This window comes from Furipterus horrens, unplaced genomic scaffold (genome assembly GCF_987537825.1).
Source record: "Furipterus horrens unplaced genomic scaffold, mFurHor1.1.pri manual_scaffold_7, whole genome shotgun sequence".
Taxonomy (NCBI): domain Eukaryota; kingdom Metazoa; phylum Chordata; class Mammalia; order Chiroptera; family Furipteridae; genus Furipterus; species Furipterus horrens.
The window spans coordinates 33785482-33803658 of record NW_028327177.1 but is presented as its reverse complement, the minus strand read 5'-3'; the positions used below and the strand labels follow the sequence as shown (position 1 = coordinate 33803658).

Here is an 18177-nt window from a genome sequence, read left to right as displayed (position 1 = left end):
ACAGCATCATGTTATCATCTGTACTTTCAAAATTATTGTCTTGCATGAGCATCAAACACTGTATGATATTAACAAACCACACAGAATTAAACGAATCCCTCTAATAAAGTGAGCTTTTTTACAGAGTACACTTACCACTTAGCCTTTAAAAGCGAAATGTGAAAAACAGAAGTGAAAACTTTAAAAGAAAGCTACCCACAATTTTAAAACTCAATTGCATTTTTTGGAGGAGAGGGGCATGGTTAAAATATATATATATATTCTTTCCTACAGCATATTCATCTTCTGGAAATACTATGCATGGATGTCTAGACCCTCCTGGGGCCAAATCATGGGTACCCAGCACTCCCCCAAACGAGAGATCTGAATTGTTTTTAATCACACAATGTTTAACAATTTTGTCTGCCAATGTGCTAGATGTATCATTTGCTTTCCAATTTTCTGCTAATCCAAAGCACAGAAAATCATCCATCTGAGCTTCTCATCAACAAAAGATAGCCAGGATTACCACATTCCAAAGGCCTAAAAAGGGGATGTTTTAGTTAACCTACACAGCTTTGTCAGGAGTAAATTTATTATTTCTATTAGGCTTTTCAAAATAATGACATTAGCCCCTGATGCCTATTAATTCCCATTTGCACTCTTTCATGAGAAGTAGAAATAACCAGAGAAATAACCGCCATCCTAAACTGTTTTATCCAATATCATTCTTGATGATTAAGGCTAATGTTTTTACATTTTAATTTTTTAGCAAAGAGAAATCGACTTTCTATGTTATTGCACTTCAAATATTCTTTTTAAAATATTTCTATCTTGCTAGCTTCCACTGCAAATTATCCTCTCATCCAGCTACAACATATTCACCCCTCCTCAAAAAGGAAAGAGAAAAAAAAAAAGGAATCCAAAATCAATAGACCAGAGAACCCCATCTCTGTCATTTATTGTATCTCTGTCTTTGGGAAACATGCTTAACTTATCTGATCTTCAGATTTCAAACATCACATGTTCACAGAAACCATTTGCAGAGCTGTAGTGAGAATTAGAAAGTATATAAGGTGCCTACCCTAGGGCTTGGCATGTATAGGCTTTCAGTAAAAGGCTGCTCTTGCTATACTATCAGAGATTTATTCTCTTCAGAGATGACAGGTATATATTCCTTTCAAGATTAAGAGAATCTCCCGGTTCCTTTGATTGGAACCCTATGTGTTGAAAAACATAATTAAGCTCGACATTCTCAGAAAGTACATTTACATTAATATTAATTAATGCAAACAGCTGTTTGAAAAAGCCAGCCAGATAAACCTGCCTCTTGGTCAGGTGTGAGATCCTATTGTACTCAAGTTATGAGTCATTAATGCCTTACTTCACCAAAGAACTCTACTGTACACACTGCTTTCAAGAAATATTATACCCACTGTCACACAAATTAAAATTTAATAAACAAAATGAATGTCCTGTCCTCAGTATAAAAACAACAAACTAAAAAAAGTGAAGTTACATTCATGGAGATCCAATTTGGAGCAAGAAAGAGACAGACAAGGCTTTCCAATGAGCTTAGATTGACCCATGGTCCACTCTTTCCCGTGTGCCCTCGACTGCTTATCCAGTTAGGTACCACCTCACCATGGGCTCCTTTACCTGTCTCCAGGCTCACACTCATATTACTCCATGTAATAATTATTGTTGACTTCTCTGCCTAAAGCCCCAGAACTCAAAATTCCTCAAGGGCCTGGAGGAACTGATGGAATCATAGTTATCTTGTACCTGGCACATTTTCAGCAACCTGCAAATGTCTACTTCAGGACCTGAATTTCCTTAGTGCAATAACCTTTCAGTTGTCATACCTTACATTATTCGACCTGCTTCACACTCTGGTAATTAACCACACTGAGGCTTTCTCATTTCCAAACAATTATAAGATACATTTTTTTTCTTCATTTTTATTGTTATTCTATTACAGTTGTCCCAATTTGACAGCACACCTTTCAAACAGGCCATGTGATTATTGTTACAGAATTTTCTCCTACATACTCTGTAGTCATGGAGGAGGTGAGAAAGCACCTGGTGAAAGCAATCCAGGGCTGAATATAAGACAGCAAAGCAAGACTGACACTAATGTGGTAATTGTGACTTAACATCCATATGAGATTTAGAAGAGGCATGGTACAGAGGAGAAGCTTCTCACTTTGATCAACCATCTGAGCAAGTTGCTTAACCGTTAAGAGCTTCAGTTTCAACATCTGTAAAGTGAAGGCACTTGCAAGATAAACCTTCCAGCTCTAAAACATATTTGTTACTCTGATGATTCAGAAGGCTGTTCAGAATATTATAATTATAGCATCTTCTTCGCAAACATCAAATATCACTGGTGATGAGATGATTAATAAACCTTTCTACACTATATAATGCCCACTAAGTGAATGTTTACTCTAAGAAATAATAAACTAGCCGTCTTATGAAAACTTCACAAATTATCACACTCCCCAAAAGATTAGACACTTACATTTTTCAATAGATCATTAACTACCCAGGAAGATGCCTTGTGAAAGTTTCCAAGTATTATTCAAAATATAGAACTAAAAGGTCAAGTACTCTGAAATATTAACAGGAAATAATTTTAAAAGAAAAAGAAAAGGGGTGCCAGGGTTTGAAGAAAAGCTGGAAAATCTAAATGTCTGCTACAAAGAAATAATATCCATATAAACTACATTTATAATTGGATATTTGCAGCTTATATAGTTTTCTTTTAATAGTTGGCAGGAGGCTTGTTTGAATAAGTAGTTTAACACAATGGCAAACCAACTTGCAGAGTGACAGTGAATGGACTATTGTGTTTTTAGTTCTTATATAAGAGCATTTAGATGCATCGATTAAAAATAAAAATAACCAGGTGCATTATCCAAATGTTCAGTTACTAGGGACACTAACAGTTGTCTGTCCATGGCAATTTCATTGCTGTTTTTTACACAAATCATCGCTTGCAAGCACTGATGTTAAAAACAGAAAAACAGTCTAGTACACAGTGGCTATAAATGCCAAATCAATTTTCAGCAGATAATAAAGTCCATGTTTTACAATCAGCAATGCACTGTTTTACTACCCAAAAATGTAAGCTAATAATATATAACTCTACTAAATGGAAAATGCAGATATGCTGTTAAAAAACAGGCTGGCTGTGAGAGGATGGATCATTTCTGCAGGGACCTTCTTAAAGCTATGTGTAAGTGTTTTGAAAATATCACATGATGTGGCCATGTGTTAAAAATTACAGCCAGTTAAGTTCTCTGCTAAGAAAAATATGTGGGCAATTTATGAAATGCACTCCAGAATGGAGATGTCTTAAGTAAAACCAGATTTTGAAAACAAACTTTTTTTTTTTTTTGAAACTTGAACTTAAAAAAAAGTTCCACGCACATCTGGAGAGCAGGACCATTGAGAAAGGGTGGTCTGACCTAATATTAGCCATCTTCTGAAAGAACAGCACTATTTCTGGGCTACACGGACTGTGCTCACTTATTGTCCTTTTAAGGAAACAGTCCGGAAAGCATTTTGTAGGTCAACATATGTTCTTTGATAATATTATATAAAGATTGATAAAAATATATGTTTCAGAGAGCTTGGAGTCATCTCCTCCCGAAACAATATAATGCCCAAGGTCTCCCAACCTTGTCATAAGAAAACATTTTCCTTTTCTTAAACACAAGGATCTAGTTGTTACAAAGTGACAGGCATTGAAATGATATTTCCTTATACTGAAATTAAATCATAAAAAGTTTAATTTATTTCTTTAAAGCATGCAGGGCCTCCTTTGACTTTTCATAGTTCATTTTTGTAACAGTACCCTATCAACAGCTAAATCATGTGTTTTTTAACTGAAATAATTCTAGAAGCCCCTAAACTAAAGACTTTTGTACCTACCCACCCCTATAGATTGGTATGTCTTTGAACAACTTCAGTTTGTGAATATTTGTTTCCAGGGAGCCCCATTTTTATGAAAAGGTCCAAGACCTAAGAATTGTTAATTAAAGTTTGATACAACCAGGAACCAGTTCTGATACCTATCATCATCATCATCATCATCATCATCATCATCATCATCATCACCATAAATGGCATTATATAAATATAGTCAAATTTTAAAAGACAGTAACAATAGCAGATTACCTGAAACACATCATTTCCCTTTTATACACATAATGTCTGATTTAAAAATATAAAATATGCCCTGGATGGTTAAAATTATCCATTAACATAAGTACATATGGACTAAAATATGCTAGAAACATATTAAGAGGTAGTCCATCCAATAGTAGAGTTTACAGAGTGCAGATGGGTGTCAAAAATAGCCAAGTGTCAGATCTACTCAAGTATCTCCATTCTGGCACATGCTCATAGTCACAGCTGTTAATATATTCTCTGCAACCAAGTAAAAGGTTTTCTAACACAGTTGATGAGAGGGAAAGAGAGAGAAAAATACTGCCCACACCTCAAGCTACTGTTTCAGAACCGGTCAGATATTAACAACTCAAAAAAACAAAAACAAAAACAAACAAACAAAAAAAAAACAAAAAAACCTTATCAATGATTCTAAAAGTTTAAATATAGTTCAATGCATTTTAAATAAAGATGCTTTGAATATTACTTTAAAATCATAAGGGTAATAAGGGTCCTAACTAATCCCTTTCTCCTATTATCAATCACAAAGTCTTTGGTTTAATGTGGGTTTTGTTTTAGCAAAACAAAATACAGATTCTTCAAACTACTAATAAATCAGATCATTTAACACATTTATTAAGAGCATAAAAACAAAGAAGATCCAAATTATGACATAAAAATCAGGTGAAATTGCTACAATATTCTGGTGAAATAAAAAACACAAGCATTTTTTCGCACCGATTCCACGTCACACACCCAATATATTACATTTTTAGGTGGATAGTGCATATAAACAAAGATGAGAGCTTCAGAAGTTAAAATGACCTTTTAAATACCTTGGTCACTGTAAATAAATTTTTTGTAAATTGATTTTACCTACATTTCATCTACATACATTCTTCATCTACATACATTCCTCATCTACTGAACTAATGAAAAACTGCAGCTCTGTTACAAATGCATCCTTTCTGCACATATAATAATAATGATGAAAATTACAAGACACATATTAAAGGGGAAAGCATTCTTCAAACAACTGGCAATACCTACACACAACTGTGGTTGCAGAAAACTGGCAGATAGTGTTTCAAAACACCATCTGTGAGGTGTACAAACTCTGACCGAGCAAAGCCTCTTCTGCCTCTCCTACCCAAATAATCTGCACGAATCGGCCAGCTGGAGGATCTCTATCTGCCCTGTCCTTTTTATCTGGAGAGAGACTGCTCAACGTAGACACAGGGTTACCCAGACAGTTTTTGAGAAGAGCAGAATCAACCCTTTTGCCATCAGGCTTCTTCTCCAGGGCTGCTTTCTCCATAAGCAGAGCTTTCCCTGGCAACAATCACAGACAGGAACACTCCAGGCTCCAAAGATAATATTTTTCAGAGGAAATTGACATACACTAAATTTCCAGAACCACAACAGCTTCAGTAATTCAGATTTTTTAAAATTTTTAATTAACAGAGTGCAATTATTTGTCTATGACATCTAAGGACTGTGATTTAGGACAAGACTGGAATTATTTGTAGTTCCAAAGCTTCCTTGACTTTCTCTAAGATAAACAGCTTTTTAAAGAGACCTTATCCCAGAGTTCCGCCATAATCTGAAAACTCTCTCCGCAAATGAAATTTCCGGGATACGAGGTACAGATGACAGTCACAAAATCCAGAACAGAAATAATACTTCTAACTTGAACTAAATTCTCTCAAGTAAATTGCTCTGGCAAACATACGTGGCTGGTTTCCCCTCAGCTTTTAAAACACACCTCCCAAAATTTAAAAGGAAGGACTCCACATCCTATATCCCTGCACAGAGATGTTGCTGGCCCTCTTTATGCCACCTTCCACATATCACCTCTGCTGTCCCCAGCCTCTGCCCACATACAGTTCAGCCACGCCATGGGGCAGAAGGTACTTTCCATGCCTAAAGAAAAGTAAGCTTTCTTCATGTTAAAATCCAAGAGAGAAAGTGGAGCAGGGCTAACTCACCAGGCATCCTTGAATGCAGCGTCCACACAGAAAGGGGCTGTCTCCTAAAAGCAGGCGCAAGCAGAGCTCATGCCTCCTGTTCTGGAATGAGCGCAGGCAGAGAGAGGAGAACCATCAGAAGGGGCTGGGACGGCATAGCCCGAGGCAGGGTGCTGAGCGCGTGCGCCTGCCAGGCAGAGACAGATGGAGAGCTGACACTCCGGGTTGCACTTGAAGCAGAAATGTGGATGATGACAGGAGCACATGTGGCCTTGAACCCAGTCCTGTCTCTTCAGGCAGAACAATGACAGGGATGTATGTGCAAAGTATTGCAACCGTGGCCTCCCCTCACTCTCTCTCTCTCTCTCTCTCTCTCTCTCTCTCTCTCTCTCTCTCTCTCTCTCTCTCAGAAGTTCCAGAGCACCAAAGAACAGAAAGTAAAAAGCAGAATGATAAGCTAAATGCTGAATAATTCATTCACCACCACCCCTCATCCAGTTACAAGTTAACCCTTATTTTGCCAAAAGAATGAGAAGTAGACCTGGCCCCCTACCAGGACTCACAATAAAAGGTTTCCCTTCATCTTCTCATAATTGTGAACGGTATTTTTTAAAAAATCATAGGCACAAACCTCAAAGCTTGTTTATTGAATTGAAAATCCAAAACAGTATAAAAACATCTTTATAAGACTTTGTATATTGTGCCAGTTTATTATACTGAACGAAATATCGGAATCATTCCTTTTGTCAGCTTCTCAGTAGTATGTGTAAAATAGAACACTATAAAAGCAGAAGCAGGCCACTTTTATTTTACTAGTGTGCTTTTAACCCCCTGTGATCCCTATGCTGATATGCTCCAAACATTTTCAGCTTACTCTCCTCTCTCTTGCATAGAGATCCATGGGAAATGAAAACAAAATCTTCCCTGTAAAAAGCCTTTTCAAAAGCTGAACAATCATGTCCTCCTGATTTTTTATTTTTTGCACAGACTTAAATGTTTATCCTTCCCATGAATAACACATACCCAACCCAGTTCAATGGACTCTTCCCTATTAAGCTTTAATGGACACCATGATATATAAAACTACAAGCCTTTGTTATAGTGCTTTATCTAAAGCTGGCTATTTTCCTCTCAGCAGCCCCTCTTTAGTCCTTTGTAAAACATCCTTGCCTCATAGGAGAAACATACGCCAGTCTGCCTTGCATGCCTTTTCTCAACACACAAAAATGCCAGGCAGAAGGGAAAATAACTACTCTCCTCTAAAACTCTTCCTCACTTCAACACTTGCAAATCTTCCAGAGGTCTGTATGGATTTGTTTTAACAACAGGGCAGGCACATGATGAGACAGATGCCTCAGGCTTTACCTTTCCAATGTATGTTCAATTCCCTATAAACACAAAAACAATTCTGCTCAGGAGCCTCTGACAACCCTCCAAGTTCAAGGAATATGACAGAGAGGATCATCCCCTTTAACCCTTGCAATCTCTTCAGTCTTCTTCTGCTTACTCTACACTTTCTACATGCTCTTAGCCTTTATCAAAGAGATGTTCCCCGTGCTTTCTGCCTCAAAGAAATCATAAAAGCCCATCTGAAAATGCAGGCAGTGACTCTGACTTCCACCTACTCACCCTTCCCACACTTCTTCGTAAGAGTGCACACAACCTATTTCAAAGCACACCCACCTACACACACACGCGCGCGCGCGCACTGCACAACCTAAAAATAAATCAGCTTTAGTGAACAGCATCAATCAATAAGAACTTCCACAGCTCCCAAATACTGTACCCTAGAAGTACTGCTTCGTCTAGTGAACCCCTCAAAAATCCATCATTGCCAGAGACAACTTATAAAAAGACTATAATTCATAATGATTACTCTGTTCTGTCACTAACAGTATACTGCACCCTATTTATGAGGCTAATCTTTTTGTTCATCTTAGTTAGATGTCACTTGTAATGAGGTTCTGTGTAATGGATTTCAGTATAGTTAAGCACCAAGCTCGAACATTCTTATGACAGAAAGCTTTATAGTAGGCAAGAGAGTGATAATCAATTAAGTCCTGCAATGAGGGACTTTATGGAATCCAGCATCTTAAATCTGTATATTTTCACTTTTAAAGAGAGTATTTTTTAAAGCCACTCAATGATTTTTTTAATACTTTACCTATGTTAGGAAGAAAACATTTTCACAGTGGGAAACCCAACCTTTCATCAACATGCACGGTGACTCACTTCTGAAATAGAAAATCATACGACAAAAATGCATTATACTTTACGAAAACTGGATGATATCCGGTTTTAAAACTAGGTCTTAATATCGGTACACTGCAAGTCGCTAAGCCATAGCTCAGAAAATTGAACTTCCATATGCCGTGTGATTATGTATCTTTTCTATGTGTAAAAAAGCTTTTTAAGCTGTTATCTGACTACAGTAATTGCCACTTTAAATTGATCCACGTCAACAAAACCCGGATCCCTGGAGATTCTCACCTAGGAGTCTGATTGCAGAAAGGGCCTAACTGAATGTGTGTGCATCTGAGACTAGTTCAGCATTTTCTCAAGGAACCAGTTTCTTCCTCTTGTTCTTTAATCCATGCAGGCAAGCAAAGCGGCAGCCCTATCTGGCAGTTCTCCTTGAACATGGAAACCTGGATACATAGTTCTATCCAGTTACTTAGACAAAAATAAGTTTCCCTTTAATAAAAAGAACGCATAGGAGCCAAGATCTCTAATATCCAAATTGTATAATAAAAATAGACAGTCAATAACATGATGAATGCATTTATGTAGGTGAATGGGGGGAAAAAACACGTATTGCAAAAGTTTCCTCCAGTCCAAAACACTATCCTGCATCAGCATTAGAAAACATATTTCTAAAACTTAAATACACTCAAAACAATCACAAAGAATACATTGCTGACCGATTTAAGTACTTCCTTGGGAAAACCATGTCAGTTAAGGCATGTCTTTTAATTAAGAACACAGAGCATTTTTAAGGTGATCTGTTAAAGAAAGTCATCTAAATAATCACTTTCCAAATCGGTACATTTAGTCGACAACTGAAGGCCAGGCTCCCCTCAAAATACATAAACTGGTTTTTGACAATAATTTTACATCATTCTCTAGAAAGGCATTTTGGTATTGTATTACTCCAAGGCATTTTTCACAAGTTTCCAAAACAAACGAACCCTATAGTACAGATTTTGCCTTTGTTCCAAACCTGACCTACCAATAGGGTGTAGCAGTCTATTAAAATTGTCTGCAATTAACGAAAGCTCTCCCCACCAGTGAAAGGAGAATTTGAGTTAAAGCTTTCCTACAGGTTTCTCAACTTTCTTTACTGCTTCTAGCAGGCTGTGACTTCACACAGTGGGTATTAAGTGAGTTAATTCAAAGAAGCTGAAACCTCATTGATCCTAATTGAAAGCAATACACCCAACCAAATACTTTCCTACCCCATCTGCTCTGGCCTGCCACCAGCTATTCAATACAAGAGAATTAATAGTTTCAGATATTCTAACTGACCCAATAAAGACACTCATTTAAGCAGGGCTGCATTAACAAAGTGAAAAAACAAGGGCAAAATAGGTTCAAGTGGAGCATTTTACTCCTAGTTGCCTTTAACAAAGCTGAATAAGGCTTATTCTGACTTTTTATGTGCAAGACTTGATAAACTGAATGAGAAGGCACTCAATGATCAGCCAACGAGCATTGATGAATGGTCATTAAGACCCCCCTGCTCTTAGAGAAGGCTCTTCCACAAAGTGGCACACCAGCTTGAAAGGGCGGACTCCCTAATGTCCAGATTTCTCTACTTGCTTGTTCCACTTTCAACTTCAGACCACTGGCCACCAAATGAGGTTGACATATTGGAAAATAATGTTTTATGGGCGAGCGGTAAAAAATAAAATGGAGGCATTAGCTCTGCTTTCAAATTCAAATCTGCTAGTTTTGTCAGACCCCAAAGGTTTTGATTTTCCACCCAGCTGGAAGCTATTAGTGTTTTCTAAAGGCATCCCACTGACAGGGCAAACCTACCTAACTTGTGAGCATTGGGCTGAGGGAGATGGACCTCTCTTTTAGATGATTTCCTAACTTCTCCTCACTGTGACAGTCAATTAAATGAAATACAACACCCAATAAAAATGTACATTAATTTGTTTCTGCCACTGAAAGACAACTGAAACTGTATTAAATAAAGGCCATAATAGACTGTCTCCTGACAAAGATAAATCCAAATATCGTGTCCACAAGAAGAACAAATGGTTCAAGTTGTAGTTAGGCTATGACGTAAGATACAGCCAACCACAAAGAAATCAGAGGCATAGAAGAAAATTAAGTTAAAAAGTTCATTGAAATATTTCATAAGATCAGAGGATCATCTGTCATTTAAACTCTTCTCTACAAATGTCTGTTGTATAAAACAAGACTTGTTCACCCCGTTCCCCTCAATCACCTCCTTTGGGGAAAACGACTGGCAAGCATTTGCCTCCTCAACTTTAAGAGAGCTCACAAGAACTTTGCTCAAGTAAGTCAAGAACAGAGACCTGATTGCCATTTAAAAAATCTGAAGGGTGTATAAACATCATGTGGTCAAAGAGTTATCTAGGGCTGTCCAAGAGGGCCCACGTGCTAGCAATAAGATGGAATACAGCAAAAGAAAACCAGCTGGATAGAGGAAGCTTGTCTCAATAGGCGATTATACCAGACATCACAAGAGAAAGGCTTCACTGCTTGGATCATCTGCAAGCTAATGACAAAAGCACCACACAACACAGTGTCCCAGGGAGAGCAGCGTACTGAATAGTCTGTCAAGAAATCCTAATCTACTGGGGCAAGTGGCAGGTCCAGAGCTAGAAATCACAGCCCCTTCCCTTCATGTCAAACTCAATGACTTAGGTCACTTTGATTTTTTATCTTCATCAGTTAAACTGTGTTAATAATGTGGTCTAAACTGTAATTTGAAGGTTCTGATCATAACGTTTATAAATAATAATTTCCTAAACTGAAAACCCGAAGTCTCTATTTTTTCCCCCATCTTCAATGTGTACAGAATAAAATGTTATATCAATAATTTTTCAAGCAACACATTAGATTCTTAAGTTGGGTTAAAGTATACTTTTCTCTATTTCATGAAATAGAGAAAATTATTTCCTCTGCATTGAATGAAAAGATGTGTACTAGTACATTTAAATATATAGCATGCACTTGTGTGTATTTGTGCAAAATAAAATGTTTAAGATAAAACATCACATGCTAGAAATAACAAAATTTGTATTTAAATTATTATGAATTGTTTCTGATTGTGCTAATGCCTTTAAAATATCCCAATTTTTTGTAGTTATTTTCCACCAACTTTTTATTTTCAATACCTAATATTCAAAAAAATTCTGAAATGTTATAATAGGTTTAAAACTTGCATTGACTGAATGTTTTATTATTTAAATGCAAACTTCAAACTTACTAATATTGTTAATTATAGATTACTTCATAGGCACCAGTGAGGGGTTAAGTTTTTTAAAATATTTTGAAGTATAACACTTCCTTAGTAAGCTACAAGGCTGAACACTAGCTATATTAACTCCATCTTTTCAAATAAAAGAATGTTCCCATAAAAACATTCTTAAGTATACACTTGCATGTAAATCTACAAATAAGTTGTCATTTATTAGTTACCTCATATTTTTTTATAACCATAAAAATCACTCAGATAATAGAGAAGACACCTTAACTACCCATCCCTTATCCATTGGACAAGGACTGTAACACTAAATGGAAAACCTTTGTTTCTGTGTCACCACCTCCCCATCCTGACTAATGGCGAGTCAGTTTTGTTAAAAAGGAAGGGGGATGGCGTCTGCTCCAATGAACTTTCCCTCCTCTTAGCACCAGAGACAAAACCTGCATCTCTGCTCTGTGCAGGCAGCCATCTGGACAGCTTTCCCTGGAAGCCCAGCCCACACCACACTGCAAGCAGAATGGGAGGGGCTCCACAGCTCTGAAGGGCTATTCATGACACACCAATTTCACATTTTCTGCTTGTAGGCTTGCAACAATAAACGCTAATGAGGACTATGAATGACAATTTTAAAGACAATAAAAAGGTCTCCAAATCCCTTGCATATGAAGACACTGTTTTCAAAACTTCACCTTCTGTTACAGAGCTGTTACAGAGTAAAGACTGAAAAAAATAGCCTATGGAAGACAATAAGATGATCAAAGTACAACTGAATCTTTAAGATTTCCAAAGAAAGCAATCTGTGTAAACCCACGGAACAACAGATCCCGTCACCCCTATGCACAGCCCTGTGAATGCATGAGGTACCCTTATTCTCCGTCTACTACCTTTGCCTTCTGTAGACTTAGAGCTTAATAAAACTAGTTCCTGCTAAATGCTAATTTTTTTTTCTTGGAGTCTGGGAATTATAAAAGGAGCAGTTGCCACAAAATAAGTAAAATAGCAACCATCACACTTTGGCATAGTGTTTAACACTCCACATAGCTTTAAATAAATGTAAATGCAAAATGGTCCTCTTCCAATAACACCTATTATTAAAAATAATGCAATGGTTCTAGACGGCGAAGTAATAAATGATGTTTATTTCCTATTTTTTTCCTCTATTTTCCAAATGAGCATGTATTACATTTGGAACCAAAAAAACTAATATATATTCATTTCAATGCATTGAGAAAACTCAAAAAAGACATACAAATGTTTTGACATCGATAGGCATTAAACTATTTTATACAGCAGCAAAAATAAAACAAAAGATATATCTTCCTATAAATTGTGTAAAGACTCTTTTCATTAATACGAATTAAAACACTTTCAAAAAAATCCACCAGGTGGAGCAAATACACAGCAATAAAATAAAAATCCCAGAATTTTTTCATCATATTTTTTTTCACAGGACTTCTATCTGTAACACACTCTCCACTTCTATCTCTCCACGTTGCAAATTAGGAATATCTATGCACACATACTAAATTGCTAAGTTTATAAACAAATTCAAACTTATTCATAATAATTTTTAGCTACCATTACAAATTTTCATTCCAAAATGAATGAAAATCCACACATACTAATTTGCCATGCTTATAAACAAATTCAAACTTCCCAAAAATGGTTTTTAGCTATGATGAATTAATTTTAATACAAATTTTCATTCCAAAATGAATGCTTTATTTGTTCAAATAATACCCAGTTCAATATATTTGCTTTTATAACAATGCAAAATTTTTAATGAATGTTTCACTCTGACCCTACCGGGTTTCATCACACATGCCGCATCCTCCCTACCCAACCAGACCAGGCAGAATAGAATGTAATGCTTCATATTCTGAAATGCACTGAACAGTTGTTAAAACCTATAAATCTCAACTCAATTCCCTTACTCATATGAAAACTTCAATTCTCACTCTGATTTCTTATTAAAATTATGCTTAATTGTAAGACACCAAATCTTACTAAATTTTTGGAATGCTTTGATGTTTTTATCTAACAAAAGGTCCTGTTTTCATTCCTGGTGGTAAGTTGCCTCAAGTCTGCAGTTTCTAAAAGAATTTTTTTCCCTTCTTTCCTAGAGTAATTCACTTCCTCCCACTCTGCTCTCCCATACATCTGATTTTTCCTTGTCATTTCACTCCATACTTACTCAACACACTCAGCCCAAGGCACTAGTCCCACATTTTTGTTCACCTTTTCTACTTTAAATCCCGATGCCACCTGCAAGCCATAACTCTCTCATTCACTTTTAAGTCCTCCAAGTTTTTCTCACATTATACACCCTCTGCCCCCAAGGCTTAATGCTACCAATGACGCTAATGTTACTTGCCTTTAAGAAAGCTCCAGTGAGCGAGAACTAGAAAAAGGCTGGAGCTTAAAATGGGGAGAACCCAGAGTCTATCAGTGGAGGACACCGGTTAAGGATGTTGAAATATATTTATATGTTTTCTTTTTTCATATTTATGCTGATGTTGAAAAGAGAAATATAATGAAGGAAATGAAACAGGCTGATACATAAATAAACATGCACATGCCTGAGGATACGCATCACACTTATGGCAGAGCTACTTATGCTGGTGCATAATAGATCGTGGTGATGCCAGCTTCATCACAAGACACACCAGGCTAATCCAATTATTTAAATGTTTATGTTCTTTTCACTAGAGTGGTATATACACACAGAAAATATTGACATTACTTTCATAAATATAATATAGAAAGAGGGTTTTAGAATAATTCCTACTGAACTCTTCCCTGCAACATCCAATCCCTTTATTCTATGCAAAAAAATGGAATCAATCCCCTGGAGCTGTGCTCAGGCACATCACCTGCCCATAACTCCTCCTAACGTTAATGGGATGCAGATCCGTGCATCTGAAGGGTAAATGCCTTAAGTTGAATGTGATCACTGCATCATGCTTTCCCTTCCCTCTACAGGAACCCCTGCTCCCAACCATCAGTGCTCCCTCACCCACAATTCAGACTTTTCATCAGTCTACACTGTGGATAAAGAACCTGATGAATTTCCTCTTGGTAAGACAGCATCTTGGTTATACTCTGGGAATCTCCCAAATGGCTCCATCTCCAAGCATTCCTCAGAATACTTATCCCATACCACTCTCCAGCTGGCCACACATTGCTTCCCAAGTATCATTTCTCACCACCCCCTAGCTTCATCAAAGGGTGGGGCCCTTGCCCCAGCAAATGTTTCAAGTTTATATTCAGATTTGGAGGTAAGAACAAGAAACCACCCTTAACAGTTCTATCACCTTTGTTTAATGATGGACTATTCTATTCTTATGAACATACTAATTTTCCAAAATGGCCTCATAAAAACAACCTCAAAATTCCTGGTTCCATCCTAAACTACTAGGGCTACTGGAGAGTCCAACCCCAAAAAGTGGGACATGTAGGATATTATATAACAAGAATTAGGAAAATAAGAGCCCATTATAACAAAGGACAGTTCACCATGGCTAATGTCTGTTGCTGTTGATAAAGATATTATTTTATAGCAAGGCCTGAGTGTAAAATGAAAGAGCCAAAATTTTAGATCCATTTGATTTTTTTTTTTTAAATCAAAAGTATCTTTTAGTGTAGTCCTGCAGGGGAGAGCAAGGGCAAAGCACTGGCAGAAACCTCCAATTCCTGACCAAACCCTCTTCCACACAATGCCTGCAGAAAGAAAAGAACCCAGGCGTGAGCCAGCCTGACGCTGGTGGACAGACAGGGCTGGCCTCGCAGGATGTCAGAGCGCCAGGCGGCTGCAAGAGATACTGGGTTTTCACACACTTGCAGGCTGACTGTTTTGCTCTTCAGGTAATTAAACAAGGAAGCAGAGCTGCTGGGTAGGAGCCTGACCCCAATGCAGCGGCTCCACGGTTCTGCATATCAACTTCCACAGAACTGCCTGGAGCATCAACACAATGTTCTCCTCGTTCTCGCTCTCTCTCTCTCTCTCTCTCTCTCTCTCTCTCCCTCTCATTTCCTTCTCTACCTCTTTCTAAATCTGACCGAGAAACAAATCCTCCCAACAAAAAATCCATAAAAAGTCTGAATCTATTCATAATAAAAACAACAATGCTGTTCCCTGTCATTACCTTCCAAATTTTATAAAACAAAAATAATACCCTAATGGCAGAAAATTCATATATAACAAATCTATGTAAAACACTGGTATCTTAAGCAAGATGGATTATCCAAAGAAAATAATACCGAAGTAATAATCAATTTTTCTTTAGTGCATACTTGATTAAAGTGGGATTCTTCAAAATCAAAAGAGCTCCCCAAGAAATAAATGATTTTGATAGTCCAGTTCACAAATTAAACATGTGTTGTGTCGTGTCATTAATATCATTATTTTTAGTTTTGATAATGGGCATTATGGAAGCAAATGCCCCATGATGTTTTTTTTTAAGTCACATTTAAACAAAATTCTAAAATATTTCTTGTGTACAAAAAAGTCACCATTAAAACTCAGAAATATAAAAAATCCCTTAAAAGATTAAGAAAGTGGTATATTTATACATATTTTTATTTATATTTATATATAAACATACCACTTTCTTAATCTTTTAAGGGGTATTTTTTATATAAATACTTATTTTATATATAAAATACATATTATACATACACACCCAAATATAAATATTAAAATGGATAGTCATATAAATAATACATTCTTCCTTCAGCTCAAAAATCCATAGAGTAAAATATTGGCTGAAAGAGATATAGACTAAAAGAGAGAAGAATACAAAACCATGCCTGCTTGTCTGTGTTCAACACAAAGAACATTAAATGAAAACAACTGGCATGCTGCCAAATTCCTATAGAGGCAAAGAGATTCAAATAAATTGATTTCACGCATCACATTGACCTGGGATCAGTGTGCAGTGCTACAATAAGCTCAAAGCTCCATGTGGGGTAAAGCCCATTAATGCTATCAGACCCCTCAAACATAAACAAGAGAAACTAAAAATAAATGCAAATTGCTCTCAAAAAAACAGCAATATTTCTCAGGAAAAACACTTTCCTTTTTTTCTAATAAAGGTACCAACATTGGAAGGTGAACAGCATCATCTCCATCACCTAAATTATTTTTGAAAAGCCACCCTTTTAAAAAATACAAATGTGGCTTTTGAATCACATACATTTCTATAAACTGGTAGTACACAAATATCCCATCCCATGATTTGAACATAAATACTACTACTTTGCAACAAGTTTCTTCTGCCATAATTGCCTCCCATGCTATTCCCCTTGCATCTTTCAGACAACCAATGGATCATTTTTTAATATGCCAAACACTGGACTCTTCACAGTATTTTCCTTAGCGGTTTATGGAATCAAGGTCCTTCGGCTGGACACCACCCTAGCTGTCCCAAATTCACCCACTCCTCACAATGGCATACGTTACAGAACAGCTTCAAGCCTCTCTCTAGAGTATGAAGTACTGTGCATATTCTGAGTACGATTTAAAATGCTGGTGGGAAAAAAAAAAAAATGCTGGTGGGAAACACAGTAGGGTTTTGCCTTTATCAGCTTCCACCTAAGCTAGTGGCTGTCCCCTTGGCATCATTCTCCCCTCTGGCCTCCCAGCAGAAGCAGGCCTGTCTCCTGGTGACTTCCACCTGACTTCAAACTCTCCACACAGACTCACTGGTGCCACTTCAGGCCATCCTTACCTACAGCCCCAAACCGTTCAACTTCATATGGTTCTTTGCTTTTTCTGCTTTCAAATTACAACCCCAGGAACTGAATGGATTCCAGGTGTTTGCAAATTTAAAGGATGTGATTTCTGTTTTCTACTTCTTGGGCCAACTTGAGTCTGAACCTCATATTTCTAAACGCCCACAACTATGACAAAAAGGAAGAAAAAATAGGAGCAATTTTTTCAATGCCACAGAAATAATAAAGAAAGTGAACAGTTATAAAATAGGCCAACACACCAATGTGTGCATTTGTGAGTGTGTGTCCACACACACCTTTTTAAAGAATGGATGCATACATGCGTAAAAGAAGAGAGAGAAAAAACTCAACATAGTGTTTCTGATACGCGATGCTGCGGATTTGGTGTTTGCATATTATAACAAATAACAGGCATTAGGCTGTTTTAAAATTCGTGTCCTTGTCATGCATTTTTGCTCTCAATATGGATTTTGCATGCTGCAGTGGTTCACTGCCAGCAGGCCAGATATATACACACATGATGAGAAGAGAATATGATGGTAATGAGATGGGATGGATAAAGACCATGACTTTACGTACCTGTAATATATGCTCACACTTTTAAACACAATATTCTTTTCAATTTGTAATCTATGCCTTACATATTTGACCATAATGATAAGAACCCCTATATAGATCTAAGAGGCAGAAAGCAAAAGTTACATCTTTTCTAAAACAAGCCCGTTCTTCTGATGGAAGATGACAAGAAAACAATTCTAAAGCAAGGATGGTGGAGGTGGTGGTTGTTATTATTATTAGTTTGTTTCTTTTATAGTAAGGTAATCTTTCTTTCTATGTTGGACTTTAGAAGTCTAATAAACC

At 36.9% G+C, this 18177-nt stretch overlaps 1 protein-coding gene across 3 annotated transcripts in view; it reads right to left on the bottom strand.

Annotated features, from left to right (window-relative positions):
* RUNX1T1 (RUNX1 partner transcriptional co-repressor 1) overlaps positions 1-18177 on the bottom strand; it is a 141685-nt gene that overhangs the window by 96545 nt on the left and 26963 nt on the right. The window contains exon 1 of one of the 3 annotated variants that reach the window (XM_090283573.1): positions 6144-6273. The exons of the other annotated variants lie outside the window; for them this stretch is intronic. Within the exon in view, the coding sequence (XP_090139699.1) occupies positions 6144-6150 (7 nt within the window). The 5' untranslated portion in view covers positions 6151-6273. Of the gene's footprint in view, positions 1-6143; positions 6274-18177 lie in introns of those variants that run through there. 3 annotated transcript variants of the gene reach the window in all.